Raw genomic sequence first — 20,491 nt, forward strand, 5'->3', positions numbered from 1 at the left:
AAAGCAAACTTTACCATCGATGGCTCGTAATTAGAGCCCCACTGACAAATTGGCCGGCTGATATCAGCATATCAAAGATCATATCGCGGTATATATCGGCTGATATGTAACAATAAATGTCAGTAAAGAAGAGCCAAACATATCTTTAGGGTCATTTAGAAACAATGTCTCCAATACCCTGTTTGTCCACCAGAGAGCACTGAAAGGCATGGGACGATGTGAAAATTTCATGCCAGGATTATTTTGGCCAAAATCATGGAGATTCAAGATATTATCCCAATAATCATCAAAATAAAACTCTGAAAATAGCACTTAAACATACTGGAATCATGTTACCTTACTTGTTGTTAAGAAACAAATATTTGTATTGCATCACAGCTAGGACTCATCTTCTTTTAGTGAACATACATAGTGAAAAAACAAACAATCATAAGGTCTCCCTGCACAAATAAAATAAAGGATACATTTTAAAAAAGCAACATTGTGACTCTGTTCTTTCTTACATGATAATTTCTGTATTTTTAAAACCTATTTTTCACTTCTCTACCATGATAGCGAGCTAGACAGCTTTTCCAAGTCCCTCGTGACAACATTCACGATCATCCCGACAGTGGAAATTCCCCACAATCAACTTATTGTGAGAGTTTTTTTTAATCAAAATCCGCAATAAAATCCTAGATCATCCCTTCCCTAATGACAAGTTTATTTTTACACTATATTCCAGATCATATTTTGGTCACAATTCGTTAATAAGCAAATTATCGTGCTTAAATTCTAAGCTATCTTGAGTTTTGGTGAGGATGGCTGAGCATGAGCAGCCGCAGAGGGATACAATCTGACGGGCACCCCCCTGGCTTAAAAGATTGCATATGGAAGCAACTAAGAAGTTGAAGGGAAAAGCGACGTGGACACAAGCCACACTGTGTGCTAGTTGTTATGTAATTATGGATCATTACAAATACGCTATGTTTTAGAAGTAGCAAGTAATCACACAGAGAGAAAAAATAAATCATGTATAGAAATCAAACATTTCAATGAGTCAAGATGCATCGATAATCGTTTTATAATCGCATCTTAGCCCTCTGAATTGAATCGAGATTCCCAACCTTAGTGGCGCTCTGCTTGTAATGTTGGTGATTTAAAAGTTGAATTTGAACCTATGATGATGAGAGCATCAGCTGAATTATTTAACTGTGAATGTTGCTGATAGGATCTGCGTTTCATCTTCAGGCGCCGTTTAAAAATAGTTGTATCAGGTGCAATGCTTGTTGTTTAAGAACATAGCTTTTATGTATTTACTGTACACTGATAGAACGATCACCACACACTTATTGATTAAAATGTCAACTCTTTCTCCTATTAATTAATTAATTAATCTATAAAATGCCCTTCACAATTTTCCACAGCCCAAAGTGACTCGTTCAAATTGATTGCTTTGTCTGACCAACGGTCCACACCTCAGGATATTCCACTTAAAATGATATAAAAAAGAGAAAAGCTGCGAAACTTCACATTTGAGAGGCTGGAACCAGGGAATGTTTGGGATATGGTGTTATTAAATTAATCTTCTGTCAATCAGTTAACTGATGAAACGACTACACAGTGAAAAAAAATAAAGCAATAAGAGTGTGAACGTGACAATCCTGCAGAAAAAGATGTCCACACTGATGTAATGAAAACAAACTGTTGACTGTCCAGATCACTGCTTTCAAAGCTGTTACAACATTTTGATGAATAATCTAACATCATAAATGATGTTTAAAGATAAATGACTTGACCTTTCACCTATGGAAACCTTCAAGTGTGACACATATTGAGAACCAGCACTGCCCACGTGCCTCCATTAGATCCTTCTCCACCTGACAGTCTGAGTTTTATTGCAGAGGTCTGTCTGAACAGCTGCAGTGGTGACGTGATGTGAATCTCTTTGTCTGATGGTGGAGCCCCTTTTTTCAAAGTGAGAGGGAGAATCAAAGCGTCTCGTCTACTCTGATGTTTTACAGCGAGCAGAACGGCTTCCATCTGTGGTAGAAGAGCTTCCTCTAGTGGACAGACGGGGTGTTACATCGTCTGGGCTCATCTTACACGTCTAATACAATTTGATCTTTCATAACGCTGCAGGCTCTCGTTAACCATGTAGGTGTTCGGTTCTGTATCTTGTTTAGAGCTAATTAGTGTTGATTTAATCTGCAAACAATAGCAGGAGGGAACAGCTTATTGTTTTGGTTTGTGAATCTAAAAGATGCAGTCAAATTTTCCACTTAAGTACTTGTTGTTTGGATTGATCTACAAGGTTTTTCTCACTTTAAATAAACAAAAAGGTTTCACGTTGGTCTGTTTCAGTCGGACCAGAGAGCGATTGATTGGTCCACACTCCAGTTTGATTAGATTAATCTCACCAACCCAAATTAACTGTACCAGGAGTTCGATTAAACAGCTCCCAACACAGTGATGGGTGGGGTGTAGGGGTCGTGAATGCCTTCAAGCTCAAAATCCAGACTCCGTTCATTATTTTGCAGCATTATTATTTCACAACAAGATGTTGGTTCATGGCCCAGAGCTCATATGAGCATGAAAGGGCACTTGAGGTAACAGATGAGGTAATCAGGCTGAGACTGTTAAAGCTGAAGTAGGCGACATTGGAGCAAATATGATTTAAAAAAAGATCTTTTAATAAAACGGTTGCTATATCGTGATATTAGTACATGAAACAGGTAACCTGAAAAAAATCATGTGCCTCAGGTGTCCTCAGGTGTCCTCAGGTGTCCTCCAGTGCTCCTAACGGCATCTGCAAGATTTTTCAGACCGGAGGCAGACAAGCAGTCAGAGCTGATCTGAGTACTGCTGTCCATCTGCTGTGAGAGCCGGCTGTCAATCACTCGTGAACGCCGACCAAACGGTCAAACTAGGCAGCGCAGATCAAATATGAATCAATATTATGTTACGTTAATGCCTATTTCTCGCCTCTAATGTTTTCAGAATCATCTTGTAGTGCACGGTTTAGCTCTAAAATGAGAAAGTTTGTGACGCCGCCACCATTGTGAAATCTGGTGAAGGAAGTTCCTGTCACATGACCGGAGCACAGCCAATAGGAACGCTCTCTCTCTCTCTCTCTCTCTGAAATGACCTGGGATTGGTGAAAGTCTCCCATCACAGATTTTTTAAAGCCTGAAAACAGCCATGAGGAGGTGCAGAACTGTAGTTATCTCTCAGAACACTTGCATTACAATATGCTGAAAGGTTATTATGGAATTTTTGCCCATTGATGCCAAAAACATATACTGCCTACTGAAGCTTTAACTCAGTGACGTCTTGAAAAATGCCATTAAAAGCCCTAGAAAGAGATCACATGACCACACTTGAGGCAGGGTGGTTGAAACATTCACTCCAGTCTGGAGAGGATCTGCCTCCCCTCAGGTGCAATCACTTCCACTGATGAGAGGTTATATATGCTGCCTTCCTCCTTTTGTTCTTTATTGTTGACCTCTGACATGATGTGTAAGCTAAAACCTCACACATAGACCGAAAGAACTAATAAGAAATCTGCCTCTGTAGAGTAACGTTAGATGTTCTGCATAAACTGAACCTGCTGCTGACTGCTTCTCATTCTGGTGCTCAAATCATGAAGTCAAGCCCTATTCCTGTCCAATGTGCTAATTCAAGGTCAGACTTCTGCTTTTGCACAATCTGACCAAGAAATACTGAGGCTGAAATATACGCGAGGCCTCGCTGGTTGTACAGGAAGTTTCTGGCTAGATGGGTGAGGGATCTGAAGAGGAAGCGCTGCCCTAAAACTTGTTTTGCAAGAGCAATGAAGAAAGTACCAAAATGCTGTGGTATGGTTTACATCTGCATTTTATAATGCATTTTCTACAACAAGCTGTTTTGTTTAAACCCAGATAATATGCATTATTACTCAACGGAAAACAAAAAACGTTTAAAAAGAATTAGTCATGTTCTAGATAAAATCCCTGGTTCAGTCGTGTCTTTCAACAAACAATGAAAAAGTCCTTCCTTCAAGCCTAAACCCCGAATAAAATCACCCATGCTTTTATCACATCACATCTCAACTAACTGAACTAATAACCAAACATTAAAGTTACTGCCTTTGTGAAAGCTTGTTGCTCCTTCAGATCAGTCTCTGCCAAGTGTGAAGCAAAAATCCGAGGCACATTTTTCAAATCATCTTTCCTTTGTCTTTTTCTTCATGTTAAAACGTGATATTTTTTAGTTTTGTTTCCTCTCTTTCTTTTCTCCTTTCTGTAAAGCGCTTCTGTTTTGAAAAGTGCAACATAAAGTATTCTTACTCGGTCATATTTAAAAAGGTGATTGGACACCAATACGCACGACTTCGAACAGTCTTCAATAACTTATCAGAATGCACGATCAAATTGGCTGCTGATTTAACTTTATAATCCCACTGAAAACACCTTTTAATTGTTAATTATGTTCATATTTCAAATGACGTTTCATTAAAAAAAAGGACTTTATAAGGCTTTGACATTTTAATTTGTGAACTGCTTCAACTGAAGCACAGTGAGCATTTGATTTGAATTTCTCTCTGCCTTTGAAGAATGTTGGATTTCTGTATTTGTTTGCTGAAAATCAGCAACAAAAGAAGCTATAAACTTGACTGAGAAAGAGGGTTTTACATGATAAAAACATTTTATGAATAGAATTTGTACCCTGTTGAGGATGCTTGCACAACAATTAACAGATTTTATTAAATTCATCACATTAGAAGATGAAAAGTCAGAAGTTATTTGAGGATGTAACCAAAGGAGAGTACTTGGAAGTAATTATGTGCACATTGCATTTTCTTCTAAAGTGTATTTTTAAGAGAAAATGCAATATAAAAAGCAGCTTTTAGGCTTGAGAAGTTTTATGTAGAGTGATAGCGACAGCTTTGACCAGACAGTTTAATGACTGTAATCCAAGATACAATGATGTGCCGCTGTGTGAATGAAAGATGACATCTTCTCACCTCCTATGAGGGCTAATAAATGTGCAAATTACCTGGTGGTGACAAGAATCTCATTCTGTTCACTTCAGGTTTAAGGCACTGACTTACAATATTTAAAAATGACGTTCATATAAACCATGAGTGTTTTATTTTATGGGTGAGATTGTTGTGAGCTGCGTGGATCACAGAGACATCTCTGCCTGCAGGATTCATCCCATCAGGAATAAATCCTGAAGGCAACACCTTTTAGAGCAGAAAAACCCCCTCAGAGACAAACACATCCAGCGTGTCAAATAAACAAGAGAGAATGACGAGACAGAAAGAGAAGCAGGAATAAAACAGAGAGCTGAGAAGCAGAAGTGAGAAAGTAAGAATATTGAAATCACAGACAGGAAGTGTGTGAGGAGGAGGAGGAGGGACTTACAGGTGTGTAAACACTCGGTGACGGTGGTGGCGTCGATCAGGTAGCCATCACACAGACGACATGTGATGTGGGCGTTGATGTGACACAGCTTTATCTTCCTCGTCAGCATGTCGGGGTTCTAGGGAGAAGGAAGAAAACGAAAAGTTGAAGTAAACACGGAGCTGCTGAGCGTGGAAACAAGCAAGCCTGCCTGTTAAAAGACTCTGATAAGAACCTGGAGGAGCACTGAGACTGCAAGATCCTTGAATGATCTTTTTTTTCTCCCTTTTGCTTCAAGTGGATGAGTGATAGTAGTAATACCATCGCTTATTCTCCAACCACTTTTTATACCTCGGGTTCCTGCTCCCACTTGAGATGACTTGTATAAAGAATGTATACGAAAGAAAGAAAGACTGTTGAATGCTGTTTCTGGCTCTGGGTGTCGCCCTTGCATGTTATTTGTATTGCTGATGTATTAATGTCTAATATATATTATATATATATTAATATTAATATTAATGCCTGAAAATGAACAATAAAAACTCTTAATCAGAGAAAATAAGAGAAAAAAACATTAAACTCCCACAAGCTACTGAACAACAACCAGCAGTAACTGCTGACACAAAGCAACACTGCAGCCACTGGAGAGCATAATTTTTATGATTTTAGGTCATGTTGAATCATTATGAGCATATTTTCTGTTACTGAAACTGAACATTTCAAAACATTTTTTGTGCTGCGCAAACATTTTCCTTCCTGCTATTTACGAGTATATTTCAGTGGAAAAACTACAATACCAAAACAGTTTTTACACATTAAAACATACTGTCATAATGTCTTTAGTCTGAGTAATCATTTGTTTGCCACAGAAGAACATTTAACTACATGCAACTAATACAAAAACGTCTGCAAAAATAATAAGACAGTGAAACTGCCACTTTAAAGGAAAAAGAAACAATCGGAAAAAGAAAAGATCCACAAGCAAACAAATATTAAAAAAACATACACAACATAAAAATATTTTGCCATTTGTCCTCATATATTAGCATACACTAAAGAGGTGCTACTTACATTATGTATGCACGTTCATTATTTAATTATTATTAAATTATATTATTAATATTATTAGAACTTGCATTGTGTCTTTTATACCATTGTTTTATACATTCACACCAAGAACGAAGCAAAATTTTCGCGCAGCGTGATTACATACAGTACAAAGTCAATGCAAAGGAGCGAGTAGACGTAAACTGGTGCTGGGCAACGCAAATGGTGCGACGCAAACATGTGAAACTTGCGCCATTCGCCCATTTCATGGGAGTTGAAATATTCAAGCAAGAAATACGCATAACGCTGTGTCGCAAAAGCCCTTCAGCGGTGAGATTCTACTGTCGTCACTGACGTTATTGAATCAGAAAATCGGGTATCTGTCTGTGGTCACCCAGAGCTACGATAGTACATCATATCTGTACAAAGACCGGACCAAACTCTGTGTATAAACCACAGACTGTCTATGGTATAAACAACAATGTCGCTGCTGTATTTATGCCTACATGACTTTATGTTGAGTGTTGATGGAGCAGCTGCATAGCCTGGCACTGATCCATCCAAACTCCATTCAGAAAACAAGCATTTTGCGGACGGACCTGACAAAGCATGAATTCAGACTTTTTACAAATCAACATCATTGTGTAGTTATTCCGGCTCCTCCTCCTCTCCAGTGCGTCTAGCACGAATGAACACAAATGATACCTGCAGTCCGACTTCGCTCTTGGTGTAAATGCGACATAAGAAGAAAACCCTGGAGGGTCACAGGTTCGGTCTGTTTTTCTTTAACTGGGAGGCAAACTGCCCTGCAGGTACCGAGGTGGTCCTTCACCAAAAGGTTTCAGGTTCAGTCCCTGCAGCTGCTAATCTATCCTACTAGTCTGCGGGCAACACTGCGTGCCACTTCCTGCTCACTCATCTACAATTATAGCTAAATGGTGTGAGAAAGTGTGTGTTGCATAACATCACAGATGCTCAAATAAAGAAAGTTGTAAGCGTTTTCGGAAAACACAGAGTGGCAAAGAGAGCAGACTGCAGCATGTGGGCAGGGAAATATTGAATCCTCGACGGTTTTAAACTTTAGCTGAACTTCATTTAGCCTCAATAACCAGGAAAATCATTAAGGTCATGCTCTTATTTTAAAAGAAACAAGCACACATAATGTGATTGATGCCCCGGCTGTTATCCAACTGTAGTTTCAGTCCAACCCGTGCCTTGTGTAGGCAGGTTGATATCTGTATTGCATCCATGCAATGTTACAACTCCAGGTTTTTCTTGTTATATGCATGAGTCTGTTTGATGCATTACATTTAACATTTGAGTGAGCGGGCCAGTGAGTATATCAGTCACTGATAAGCAAGTCCCATCTTTTTGTGACCAATCATTGTGTCACATTTTGGTTGATATAAACAAAACAGGGTATGCATGCTAGAGCTGCACAATTAATCAAAATGTTATCGAAATCTCAATGTGGCACACTGCAATTTTCAAATCGCAGGAGGCGCATTATTTGTTTACGGTGAAATATGTGTCAAAATACCATTTTAAATGAAATATTGTGGTGCAGCCCTAATCTATGCAAATATATAAATGCTAAATCATATAGAGGTTAATCAAACACAAAGCAGTATTAATACAATTCCTCCAAATACCCAGAATAACACCTCAGAGTACAGAAAGCTGAGCCAGTTTCACGAGATGCTTCACCACTAAAACCACTGAATAAAAGCCACTGCAAGTACAACACAGCCATAAATATATCCCACAATCACAACAAGGAACAATATGTTGGATATTACTGCAACATTTTATGTCAGCTAGCTGGGTGTCATTGTTCTCTATACCTGGTCTTATTGTACCCAATGACCTACTGTAGTTAACCATCATCCCTGCCAACCACAGCAACTGCATCTCTTGTGTTTTCATCGTCTGGTTGTCTCTTTTTTGAAGACAACTTTTAAGCATCTTTTGCAGCACTAGAGGCCTGTTTGATGCTGCTATTATAACACTGTGGTGCTCTGACACACTCTCAGGTACGGGTTCACTAGAACACTTCACAACATCTCCACAAAATACGCTATTCAAGCTGGAGGAGTCTATTTGAGAGGCAGTGCTCATCATTAATGAGGCAGGTTACATACAGATAGTGAACCAGGATCAGCTGTACTACACTACAGTCTTCAGTTCAACGTGTACCTGCAGGATCACGATGAGACGAGCAGCGCTGACAGGCAGCGACGGGGAGCTCACTTAGTGATTCATTCTTTTAAATAAGATGTAAATGAGAAGGATGTTGAAAGCAGTGATTTGTTCCACAGCAGAGTGCTGAGAAACTGAATGACTAACTGTGGTTTCACTCTGTCAGTAACATCAGCAACAAGTCACTGGGAGTCTTCACAGAGCTGAGGAAACACTCAGCTGAGGTGTGAACGGTCAACTAGTCAGCTCAGAAATATTCATCAATGGGCGCCACAGCAGATATGATTTCTGTGTCCTTATTTCAGTTATTACCAATGTGATTTTCTTTTACTAATGACATACTCCCTGATTAATTATAGTGCCCAGAAGTGGCTCCAAAAAGTGACCCCAGTTCCCCCGGTCATGTTTTCAAACTCAACACCAGCAATTTCATTTCATCAGGTGGTGTTAATGTCTCCCTCACTTATCAAAATCCCAGTTATGCAGTTTGAATGACTTGCTCATAGAAAACTGCACTTTAAAATGTATCATTTATTCTTTTTTTTTTTTAATTGGTGCTTTTTGTGTTCAGTTCAGTGTTCATTTTGTTCAATAAAATAATGTTTGAAAAAAGTTCCTTTTATTTTTTTAATTCAACAAGTCAATTTGCTGTATTTTAGCAGCATACTGAAAGCAGCAGAAAGGCAGAATCCTTTCCAATTTGTTTATTTATTGCAAGTAAAACACCTATCATTATCACGATACTCAACAATGTTATCGCATAACAAATATGTTCCTTACATCGTGCAACCCCTACCTCAAAGAGCCTGTCTGATGATGCAGCATGATATGCAGACACCAACAGCCCGGACACACCAGGAACGTCAGGAGCGCGTGGCGGCTGCGTTACCTGTTGTTTTTTATTTTGGCGTCCGTGTTAACAGATGAGAGCAGCCACACTGCCGTCTCACGCGCGTCTCAGCTGCGTCTCTTCTAGAGAATAGAGGTCTCGCCTATTTTTGACGCGTGCCGCGTGGACAGAATTCCTTAATTTTTTAACACGAGGCTTTTATTCTGAAATATGTGCCGGACAGTGTTCTAGAACATGCAGTGACTTGGGGAGCTCCATGAATGAATATAGTACGGAGTTTTAATTGTGGATTATTACTATTATTTACAAATTACCACACGTTTCTTAACCTTTCTCAGTCTAAAATAAATATAAGTGATATTTATAATGAAATGAAATGGCCATTAAAAGGCAAACTCTATGTAGAAATACAGGGCGGACAGCAGCAGCTGCAGCAGAAACGCAGCTGACACGCAGCTGAAATGCAGCTGGTGTGAATGCCCGACGTGTGAATCACGCAGCCACCACGCCACGCAGCCGCCACACGCTCCTGATGTTCCTGGTGTGTCCGGGCTGTAAGGGTTGAAAAAACATGCCCTCCTTTGGGTGTTTTTAGGGATTTACAGTTGATGTGTAGTTTTAACAAGAGACACTAGAACTGAAGATCAATCAAAGCTAAAGCAACAGAAGAATTGTCTTTCTTGGTCTTTGCATACTGTTTTTATCTTGTGTTATTGTGGCTTGTTGGTAAAGATGTGTATATACAACCTCATCTCCCAGAATAGGAGTAGCAATACACTTTTCCACTACTTACTGAACTTTTTAACTGGATAGAGTCTCTCTAAAAACTAAAAAAGTAAACGAACATGAAGGTAGGAATACCCTAACATGTCATGTCGATGGTAAATGTTAGTTTATAGAGACTCTTCAACCAAATTGCTGTTGACGGGCTAACTGACAGACTTTCCTATTAGGTTGATCCCACAGAGAATTTCTGTTCATCAACTATCAGGAATGACTTTTAAAATAACAAGAAATTCAAAGAGAATATCTGAGCTGCAGTTTTTTTTTTTTAAAAGACGTTTTCTTTTGGTGAAAGTAGACAGCCCTCTAGTAGAAGTTTGAGTATATAGAGAGAGACACCCTGAAAGAGACTGCTCAGCTGCCTGACTCTACTCGTTTTCTGACTCCTGAAGCATTAAAGATACCTTTGTGTCAGACTCAGACCATACATTAATCTTATTTGATGTTTTAGTCTATCCTACCTACGCTGAACCTGACTGATTCCGTCTCCACCATCCGTCAAATCAACCAGCAGTTAGTTTTCAGCGTACTTGTCAGCTACAACAGCTCCCCAAACAGCTGGCTTTAATAGGATAAAATGCAATTTAATGTGCAACTGCTACTATGTTTTTGTTCCAGTAAAAACACAGTGACGGATTGACCTCCTCACTGCCTTCAGTGTGTGACGGGCTGACCAACCAACAGACTACAACAGCAGGCAGTTGCAGCACAAAATCATTAGTTGTGAAATTACAGCCGGCTAGCAGTCAGATAATGGCTGGTTGTGCTGGTGAGTTAGACACCGAGACAGCTGACATCCATCATTTAGAGGCTCCAGTTGGCTCTGAAATCCTCCCTGACTGTTAAACAGTGGAAGCATCTGAACCCAGAGACAGATGTGAAGCAGATAAAGACACTGGACAAACTGAGACGTCTCCTGTGTCCAATTGTCCACTTTTTAAGAACTGAAAGAGCAACTTAGGTTTCAGATTGATGACGGTGCTTTTTGTCATCTCATGACTTTTTAAAAGGATTTCATGAACCTATAAATATGTGAAGGCATTTACACACCGGGGGCGTGACGAATAAAAGACACGAAAATGTGAAAGGTAAGAACAGAAGGAGTGGATCTGGTCTGCGCTGTCTTTGTGGAGTTGAAAGGAGTAATAGAGTTTGCCGTCCTGGTTCAGACTACGGAGCCTCCGTGTTGTTGTTTCATAAATAAAGGCGAAACTCAACCCGTTCCACACAACGTGATTGGTTGATGCCTTTATTTGCGGTGCGAAAGAAAAAGAAGTGCCGCTTTTTTCGCCACGTAATATTCACGTTCTGTGTGAAAGTATCCATGGCAAAACAATAGTTCGGAAAAAATATATTGACGTGAGAATTAATCGCATGAAAAAACACTGCCGACGTGGAAAGGCCTTTAGACAATTGTGAAGCTTTGCTACATTTTTTGTCTGTTATAGTAAATTGAATATCTTTGAGTTTTCAAGTGTTGGTCGAACAAAACCAGCAATTTGAAGACGTTGAATTGTGATGGGAATTTTTCACCATTTTCTAAGTATGTTTTACTATTTCTCCACAAAGAATTACAGAAAAGTAGCACTTTAAATCTTGTGTTTACCAGAGATGTGCTCATAAGTTTCAAGTTTCTCAGAAATAAGTCATCCAGCATGACAAAAGCATAAAAAATGGCGAATTGACTAAAGAAATCTTAGTTGACTATGACCAAAACAACCGATTAGTCAACTAATCAACTAAAAGGTGGCAGCCCTAATTTCCGGAATTTTATAAATCAAATAATAAATCAGTTACCTGAGAGAATAATCATCAAATTAATAAAAAATTAACATAACTGCTAGTTTAGAGTTAAAATCACTTTGGAGTAATACAGCTTCAGTTTCCAAGACCAGTATCTATCAAGCTATATTCAAATGTTAAACCTTTGTTTTGTCACCTATTAACTCATATATAATTCTTGAGTAACATGTTGGTACGCTACAGCATCAACATTTGGGATGCATATAAACAGGGAATTCCTCTGACTTAACAGCCAAACCTAATCGTAACCACCAGTGAGAAACTAACACAGTATTGACCCAAGATGTCCACTAAAGGTCTAAAACTGTTGGTCATCTAACTTTCATTTCTGGGACTAAGAAAACACGACAGGAACTCTCAGTACTGACAAAGACACGGGAGTAAACCAGACGATGTGGTTCTTACCCCTAATACCGCCATGCGTCGACTGTGGATGGTGCAGCAGCCACGTCTCTTCCTGCGGTTGTGCGGCCGACAGTGTTAGCTCCTCATCATGGAGAGCCTCTCATTGGAGCCTGCAACAGAGAAAGAAAGCAATAAGCTGTTAGTGAGATTCACTCTGAAATCTCAATGACGTTAAAATCAGAAACTACCTTTAACCAGGAGTAGTTCAACGATCTCGGGAAATATGCTTATTAGTTTTCTTGCTCAGAATTAGATGAGAAAATCGATACCACTCATGTCTGAAGCCTCCAGCAGCGGGTTAGCTTTGCTTATCTTAGCATAAAGACTGGACTAGCTTGGCTCTCTGTAAAAAATCTGCCAACCAGCACATCCAGAGCTCACCAATTAACACGTTAAATATAAACATCAATTCGCTGTTTTACGAGGGTAATGCGCGGGGCTATTTCTTGACTGTGCGGCCAGGCAAACAGCTGAGACTCCAAGAAGTTAGTATGTCATATAAAACGCCGGCAAAATGGCCAGTTGTTGCTTTTACAGTTCAGTTTTTGTACAAATTAAATACACAAGATATAGTGGATACTTTGGAGGTGCTCGTGGGTAGACTTTGTTACCTTTGGACAGAGCCCAGCCGGCTGTTTCCACCTGCTTCAAGTCCATTTCCCATATTTATTGTGATATGAGGCTACCATCAAGAAAGAGAACAAGGATTTCCAAACGTGTCGGACTATTCCTTTAATTAAAAGCTCTAAATCTGGTTTAACTGAGCAACCAAAGCAAAGAAAGCTACAGACAGAAACTGCAATGGAAACTCCAGGGAATCAAATATTCACTGTACCACCCACACTGTTTGATTGACGAGCCAAACGCCACAAACGCTTGGCAAGAGAGAGCAAACAAAGAGAAGATGATCTCACGTATCACCGCTTTTAACACACGCGTTTAATACTGTTGTACAGTGTTCTCCACAGAGGGCAACCACGACTTCTGTGCTGCCGTCACTTTGTGTGATTCATCGCTTAATTGTAGGAGTCGGACCACTCCAGTCACGATGGGAGAGGGAACGCCAGGCGGACACCCACCACTGTTTCATCCTCCTCCAAACACACATACACTTTAAAATAAATAAAAAACAGCGGTCAGAACAGTAAGTCTGCCAGCCTGCCTCCGTCTGTTCATCAGACTGTGAAATTAGCCCAGTTAGTCTACAGAGATGAGATGTGGCGGCGGGCTGCTGAGGACACACAGAGCCCATTAGAGAGCCGCCACGCGCCGACGGACTCCACACAGATGTTATCGTCACATGACGCTCGGCGACTCCTCTGTGATGTAATGTTTTATTTGCGCCTCGTTGGGGTTGAGCTGAGGTCATGTTCACACCGAGCACACTCAGGAGAGTTTCCTCTTTCTGTTAGGTTTACTTAGACAGGTGTGGGAACATAAATCTGTCTACACCGACAACATAAAACAACGGCAAAATGTTAAAAGGGCGAGAGGATAAGAAGACAGATGTTGACACCTGCTATCAAGCAGTTACTTATGCTTGAAAACATGCATGAAGGTCAGATGCCAAAATCAACAGAAGGTGAAATACAAGCTCTGGATCACAGTATGCCTCTAAATAAGGCAAATATCTCTGGTTTATTTATGACTTGGACAGAGTCAAAATAAAATAACATCAAACAAACATATTTGACACATTGTTAATATAAAACATAAGATATTTGTTCAGTTTCTGTCCTCTGCAGCAGCAGCAGTGGTGGATGACTAGAGGGATAACACTGGGGGCAAAAAAATATATATATAAGAGATAACAACCACCTCTGAGTTCAGTTCAGTTCAGAGCTGAGGCTGCGGCATTCTGGGTCATCTGAGGACACCAGTTCTCTGAAAGCCAGACGATACACTAAACTGACAGCCTGCATCCACCGCAATACACGGCCTGCTTTCTCCATCATACTGGAGACACTGTTATCTCTGTTCACAGTCCGACATTAGGGACGTCCTGATAGTCAAGTGGTTAAAAGAAATACCATTTAACTGTATCAGTCTAATTTCCTGCCTGTCTCACCTGTCAGCAATCTAATGAAGGCAAAAAAAACACTATAATCTATAGCAGATATTAGAACAGCAGCATATTCAAAGCACACTTTACTGCTCTGCAACTGTTCTGAAAACAGGAAAAGGTGCATTTTATAGCTGGCGGAGCAGCACATAAACACACACATATTTGTTTTCTCAGGGAGGAAGAGGCAATAACGTCCGTCGTCTCTCTCATCCACTTGTGAATATGTTCCTAAAATGATGCGATTGTTCAGCAACAACAAGCTTATTTACACTCTGTATTTGCTAGAATCATCTAGAGACATAGTCCACATTATTTCCACGTATCTATCGTCAAAACAGCTGAGAGTATGAAACAGGGTTATACCTGCATATTGTCTGGCTGGTCTATCTACTCTACTTGGCCAAGTCTGTAAACATCATTGGCTGATAATAAAGTTTAAAGACGGTGAAATGAACCCTCATTACTGTGTGTATTACTCACGTCTGCTTCCTGTTCCCTGTTAAATGACTGCACGCACATTCAAGCAGAATGTCAGATATTCATCGTGGTGGCAGCAGTACAGGGACTTTTTATCACAGTGACCAAAGTACTACACAATATACCGTCACAGAGGTACAGTTAACTACACAGTTTACTGTTTTAAGTCACACATGCGCGAATGCCGGAGTGACGATTGCCTGCCGAGGCAATATTTGACTGAAAGTTTGCCAAGATAGAACTAAACACTCAAATGCAAAGATGCACATTTGTTTGGCAACCGGAAGAGATAGTTTATTCACCCTTTCGCTCGCGATGAATGGAAGTGAATGGGAGGTGAATGTTAATTTTGCACATGCGTGACCGTGCCTTAAACAGCTCTCGCTGATACTGACAGCGGCAGTTTTTCTATAAAGACAACAAAAAAACAGTTTTAACACAGAGAAAGAAAGAAACTATCAATTATTGTCATTACAGATTGATCTGTTGATTTTTCTTTTGACTAATTACTTTATCATTTGGTCTGAACAATATCAGAAAGCAGTGAAAAGTCCAGGGTGACATCTTCAAATGTCTCGTTTTGTCCTAAACCCAAAGAATATTCAAAGTAAAATCGGTAGAAAAAGGAAACCAGCAAATATTCACATTTGAGAAACTGCAACCAGAGAGTTTTGCTTTGACTCAAACCAGACCAATCAGGTATTAAAAACTGTTGCAGATTCATTTTCTATTGATCAACTGATAAATAGTTGCAGCTGAGCTCTAAACAAATCTAAATCTAATAAAAAAGCAGAGGGAGAACAATTTAAACATCAGTCTACATTTATAAATCAAGAGCTCCAGAAGACTCTGACATTAGGTATAGCAATATCCGATGACAGTGAAGGTATCTGCTGATTTGTCATGCTGTAATAGTGTAGTGAACAGTAGCTGTAGTGATTCACTATGAAGCTGTGGGTTCATCATCACGCATCCTCCCACTCAAACCTGTCAGCCAGCAACTGTTTCCCACAAACCCACTGACAAACATTCAGAAATCAGCCTCTCTGCTTTTATCAATCATCTTCTATGACAACCGCAAATATCATATCACAGCTGCCTTATTTCCTCTTGTGTCGGTATCCTGAGCGTGGTTCACATGACATGTTACTTGATGTGAGGTTTGTTGGAGGAAACTACCATAGATAAATGCCGATGTTTAGTGTCCTTATGTCGTTCTTTTAACGGCTGCAAGAAAACACTTTAAGAAACACCAAAAATGTGCTCTGTTTCCATGTTTGATTTAGATGATTGAAGGGGTTAGAAAGAAAACAATCTGTTACAGGAAGTTTTTGCATATAGTTTTTGTGAAATAGTGGATACTTTCATCTCTTTGGACCTCTAAAAATCCACCAAATAAGACAAATATAAGAAAGAACAACTCTGTTCATTACTCGTTTAGACACTTAAGTTAACAGCAGATCCACCTGTGATGAGGCCGCGGGTCACAGAGTAGACGTGGCTTCATTTTTAAGGGTTCACAAGCCCAAAAAGTTGGGAAGCGCTGCCTTAACCCAACACCCCCAAGCTTCAAAATGTTCCTTAAGTAATCTGTGAGTGACATTGCAGATGCTATATGCATGTTTGGATAATATTTACCAGATATTATGCCCCTCTAGTCGCTTTATTAAAGTTAAGCTCATTAAGGAAATACAACAGTAGAAAGAAATCCAAACAATCACAAATGTTTCTAGCATCAGAAATGTTTCTATGACTACGAGAACTCCCCCACAGTAGGCTGAAGAGGATAACTGATAGTACTGGTGCTTATGAGTGGGACTGTACTGTCAAACACTGGAGTGATTCACTACAGTTAGTTAGCCCTGACCTAAAATATATATTTTTTTGAAGTCCACTTGAACTGAAACTGGTTTCTAGTTGTCTCTTTTATGTGATTATTCTGAGGTCAGAGCTAAATTGTCAGGACTGTGGCTCCGATCCACTCCTCAATAATAATAATAATAATAATAATAATAATAGCTTGGATTTATATAGCGCCTTTCATGAAACCCAAGGACGCTTAACAAAGACATAAATAAACACAACAAATGTAACAGTAGCTAGAGGCCATAGGCCTTGGTGAAGAGGTGGGTTTTGAGGAGTCTTTTGAAAGTGTCCAGAGATGGTGCGTTGCGGAGCTCTATGGGGAGAGAGTTCCAAAGTGTGGGGGCTGTCACACTGAAGGCTCTGTCCCCAAAAGTTCGCATTCTTGTGTGAGGGATGGAGAGCTGACCCGTGCCTGAGAATCTAAGGTTCCGGGGCTGTGTGTAAGGGTGGAGGAGGTCAGATAAATACTGAGGAGCCAGGGCATTGAGGGATTTGTAGGTGAGGAGGAGGATCTTGTAGGTGATGCAGGACTTGACCGGGAGCCAGTGGAGGTGGATGAGGGTGGGGGTGATGTGCTGCCAGGGCTTGGTGCGGGTGAGAACCCTGGCAGCCGAGTTTTGCACATACTGGAGCCTGTCCAGGGCTTTGCTGGGAACCCCGGACAGAACTCCATTGCAATAGTCCAAACGGGAGGTGACGAAAGCGTGGATGAGGGTTTCTGCCACAGAGTCAGAGAGTGATTGCCGGAGACGTGAGATGTTTTTGAGGTGGAAGAAGGCGGATTTGGTGATGGACCTGATATGAGATTGGAATGATAGTGTTGGGTCCAGGATGACACCCAGGTTGCGGACTTCCGAGGATGGGGAGAAGGAACAGCCGTCAACGTCCAGGTGGAGATCTCCAACCTTCCGGAGCAGGGCCTTGGGAGCCACAACCATGAGCTCGGTTTTGTTGCTGTTGAGTTTTAGGAAGTTTGATGACATCCAGATTTTTATTGCATGTAGGCAGTTTACAAGTGACTGTGGGGGTAGCTGGGTGGATGGTTTGGTGCTGAGATATAGTTGTGTGTCGTCAGCATATGAATGAAAGCTGAGACCGTGGTGGCGGATGATCTGACCAAGGGGGAGCATGTAGATGGTGAAGAGGAGGGGTCCCAGCACAGAGCCTTGAGGTACGCCATGGTTGACTGGGGCCGGGGTGGAACTGGAGTCTCTGATGGTGACAAACTGTTTTCTGTTTGTGAGGTAGGACTGAAACCAGGAGAGAGCTGAACCGGTGAGGCCAAGGTAGTCAGATAGGCGGGTGAGGAGGATGGTGTGGGAGACTGTGTCGAAGGCAGCTGAGAGGTCCAGGAGGACGAGGATGCTGATGTGACCAGAATCTGCAGCGATGAGGAGGTCATTTGTGATTTTGATGAGGGTGGTCTCTGTGCTGTGGTGTGGTCTGAAGCCAGATTGAAACGTTTCGTAGAGCTCATGGTTGGCCATATGTTGATGGAGTTGGGCGGCCACTGCTCTTTCCAGAATTTTGCTCAGGAAAGGGAGGTTGGAGATCGGTCGGTAGTTGTTGCTGTCATCCCGGTCCAGACCTGGCTTTTTGAGGATGGGAGTGACTGATGCCATCTTGAGGCTGTCGGGTACAAGACCAGATGCCAAGGAGGAGTTGATGATGTTCACCATAATGGGGCACAGGGCAGGTAGGCACGCCTTGACCAAGGCTGTGGGCATGGGGTCCAGAGAACAGGTGGAGGCTTTGGCCTTAGTGACCAACTTTGCGACCTGAGGAGCACATACAGGGGAGAAGAAGGAGAGAGAGCACTGAGGCAGGCGAACATCCAAGGGAGCCACGCCCAGTGGCTGAGGTGTGTGTGGAGGGAGGTGGGCAGGCACGGTTGCTTGTAATGCTGGTAATAACGGTTGCTTGTAATGCTGGTGAATGGAAGACTGTTGCACCAGTCACTCAAGATGAGAGGATCAGCTACATGTCTTAAATGTAAAACGTTTTGAGGGTCGATTTCATTACGTAACAAAGTGAAAGCAGAGCGGAGTCAGGAGGGCAGAGAGAGCAGCACGTGTGAAGGATGAGGGTTTCAGTGGTGTAACAGTTTCAGGGTCAGAGGTCAGCTGCCCTATTTGATCCCCGAGACGTGCAAACTGAGCATATCCATGACATTTCACAGCTCTTGGTTACAGTCTGCTAAGCACAATTGTATACCTCATAAGAATAAATTGTGTGCTATCATTTCACCTGGCAGCTTTCATTTCAAATGTGCTAAATAAATCAATGTAAACAGGTACAAGATGAACTGCGTAACTACGAATGGGAAGAGGAAGCTCTCCATCTGTCCACAAAGCTAAATATTTACTGGTCTATGATGAAGAAGCTATTTTATTCACAAGTAGCAATGTTTAAAATGCTGTACACACTATGTAGTTGGCAGCATTTCAGTGCTGGACAGGCTGAATCCTGTAAACTGGTTGTTGTAAACTGTGGCCTCAAAGTAACAACCTGAGCCATCAGGTACAGGAAACATTAGGCCAGAGACTCTAGTAAACACCAAAACTGACAGCTCAGTGCTTTATCAGGTTTTAGGATAGTGTAGTAGGAGCTCCAACGATTGCCATAGAGGTATGCAGACACAGCAACAGATTTAGCAGCATTGGCTTTTGGATGTCAACTTTCTTTAATGTGAGCAAATTGAAGCTGCTTGCAAAGACCTGCTATTATTGTATACAGTATACAGGAAGGGATGGACTTTGAAAACTACATTCCTGGTGACTACTAGAAGTAAGAAGTTGCTCTACTAGAGTTAACTTTTGCTGCTGTGGAAGTAGACACAACTTGTGAGACATGATACGATTTTTAAACATAATTACTGCCAGTAAAAGCCTTTATTTCATACCCAATAACAAATCAGCACACATTAGATTATGGCTGCAATTTCCAAGTCCAAAGTGATGTCTTTAAATATCTTGTTTTGTCCAAAACCAAAAGATATTCACTTTAATATGATATAAAATAGAGGAAAAACAGTAAATCTCCATATTTGAGAGGCTGAAAACAGCATTTTCTGTCATTTTTGCATGAACAGTTACTTTAACTATTAATCGATTATCAAAATAGATGATTATTTTTCTGTTGATGGACTAATCATTGCAGCTCTAAAACAGATCAAATCAAACTACAAATATGGCTGCTTCATTTTTGCATCAGATTGAGGTCCATGTAGCTATAAAACATATTGATTCTGGGTCTGAGAAGTGAAGCCAATGCTGAAGTGCCTTCAACTTGCATTCTTTCTAACAGCCAGCAGGGGGCGACTCCTCTGGTTGCAAAAAGGAAGTCTGATTGTATAGAAGTCTATGAGAAAATGATCCTACTTCTCTCTTGATTTATTACCTCAGTTAACATTGTGAACATGAGTTTATGGTCTCAACCGCAAATTTGTTTTCAGTTCATGAAAGTTAATTACATTACATTAGTAACATTTTTGCTCACCAAAAAATGTCTTATATACAGTCTATGTATAAACCCCAAGAGTGCTGGAAATGCATGTAACAGTTTAAAATATGCATTAAATCCAGGTAAAAATAATGGGGTGTGCCACAGGTGCAACATAGGAGAAACAAA

At 40.7% G+C, this 20,491-nt stretch overlaps 1 protein-coding gene across 2 annotated transcripts in view; it reads right to left on the minus strand.

Annotated features, from left to right (window-relative positions):
• Nucleotides 1-20,491, minus strand: part of pcgf3 (polycomb group ring finger 3) — a 74,299-nt gene that overhangs the window by 28,370 nt on the left and 25,438 nt on the right. For both annotated transcript variants that reach the window (XM_074649037.1, XM_074649036.1), the window contains exons 2-3: nucleotides 12,454-12,563; nucleotides 5,388-5,505 (exon numbers count right to left, since the gene is read on the minus strand). In XM_074649037.1, the coding sequence (XP_074505138.1) occupies nucleotides 5,388-5,505; nucleotides 12,454-12,468 (133 nt within the window). In that variant the 5' untranslated portion in view covers nucleotides 12,469-12,563. The remainder of the gene's footprint in view (nucleotides 1-5,387; nucleotides 5,506-12,453; nucleotides 12,564-20,491) is intronic.

Source organism: Sebastes fasciatus, chromosome 10 (genome assembly GCF_043250625.1).
Source record: "Sebastes fasciatus isolate fSebFas1 chromosome 10, fSebFas1.pri, whole genome shotgun sequence".
Classification (NCBI taxonomy): Eukaryota; Metazoa; Chordata; class Actinopteri; order Perciformes; family Sebastidae; genus Sebastes; species Sebastes fasciatus.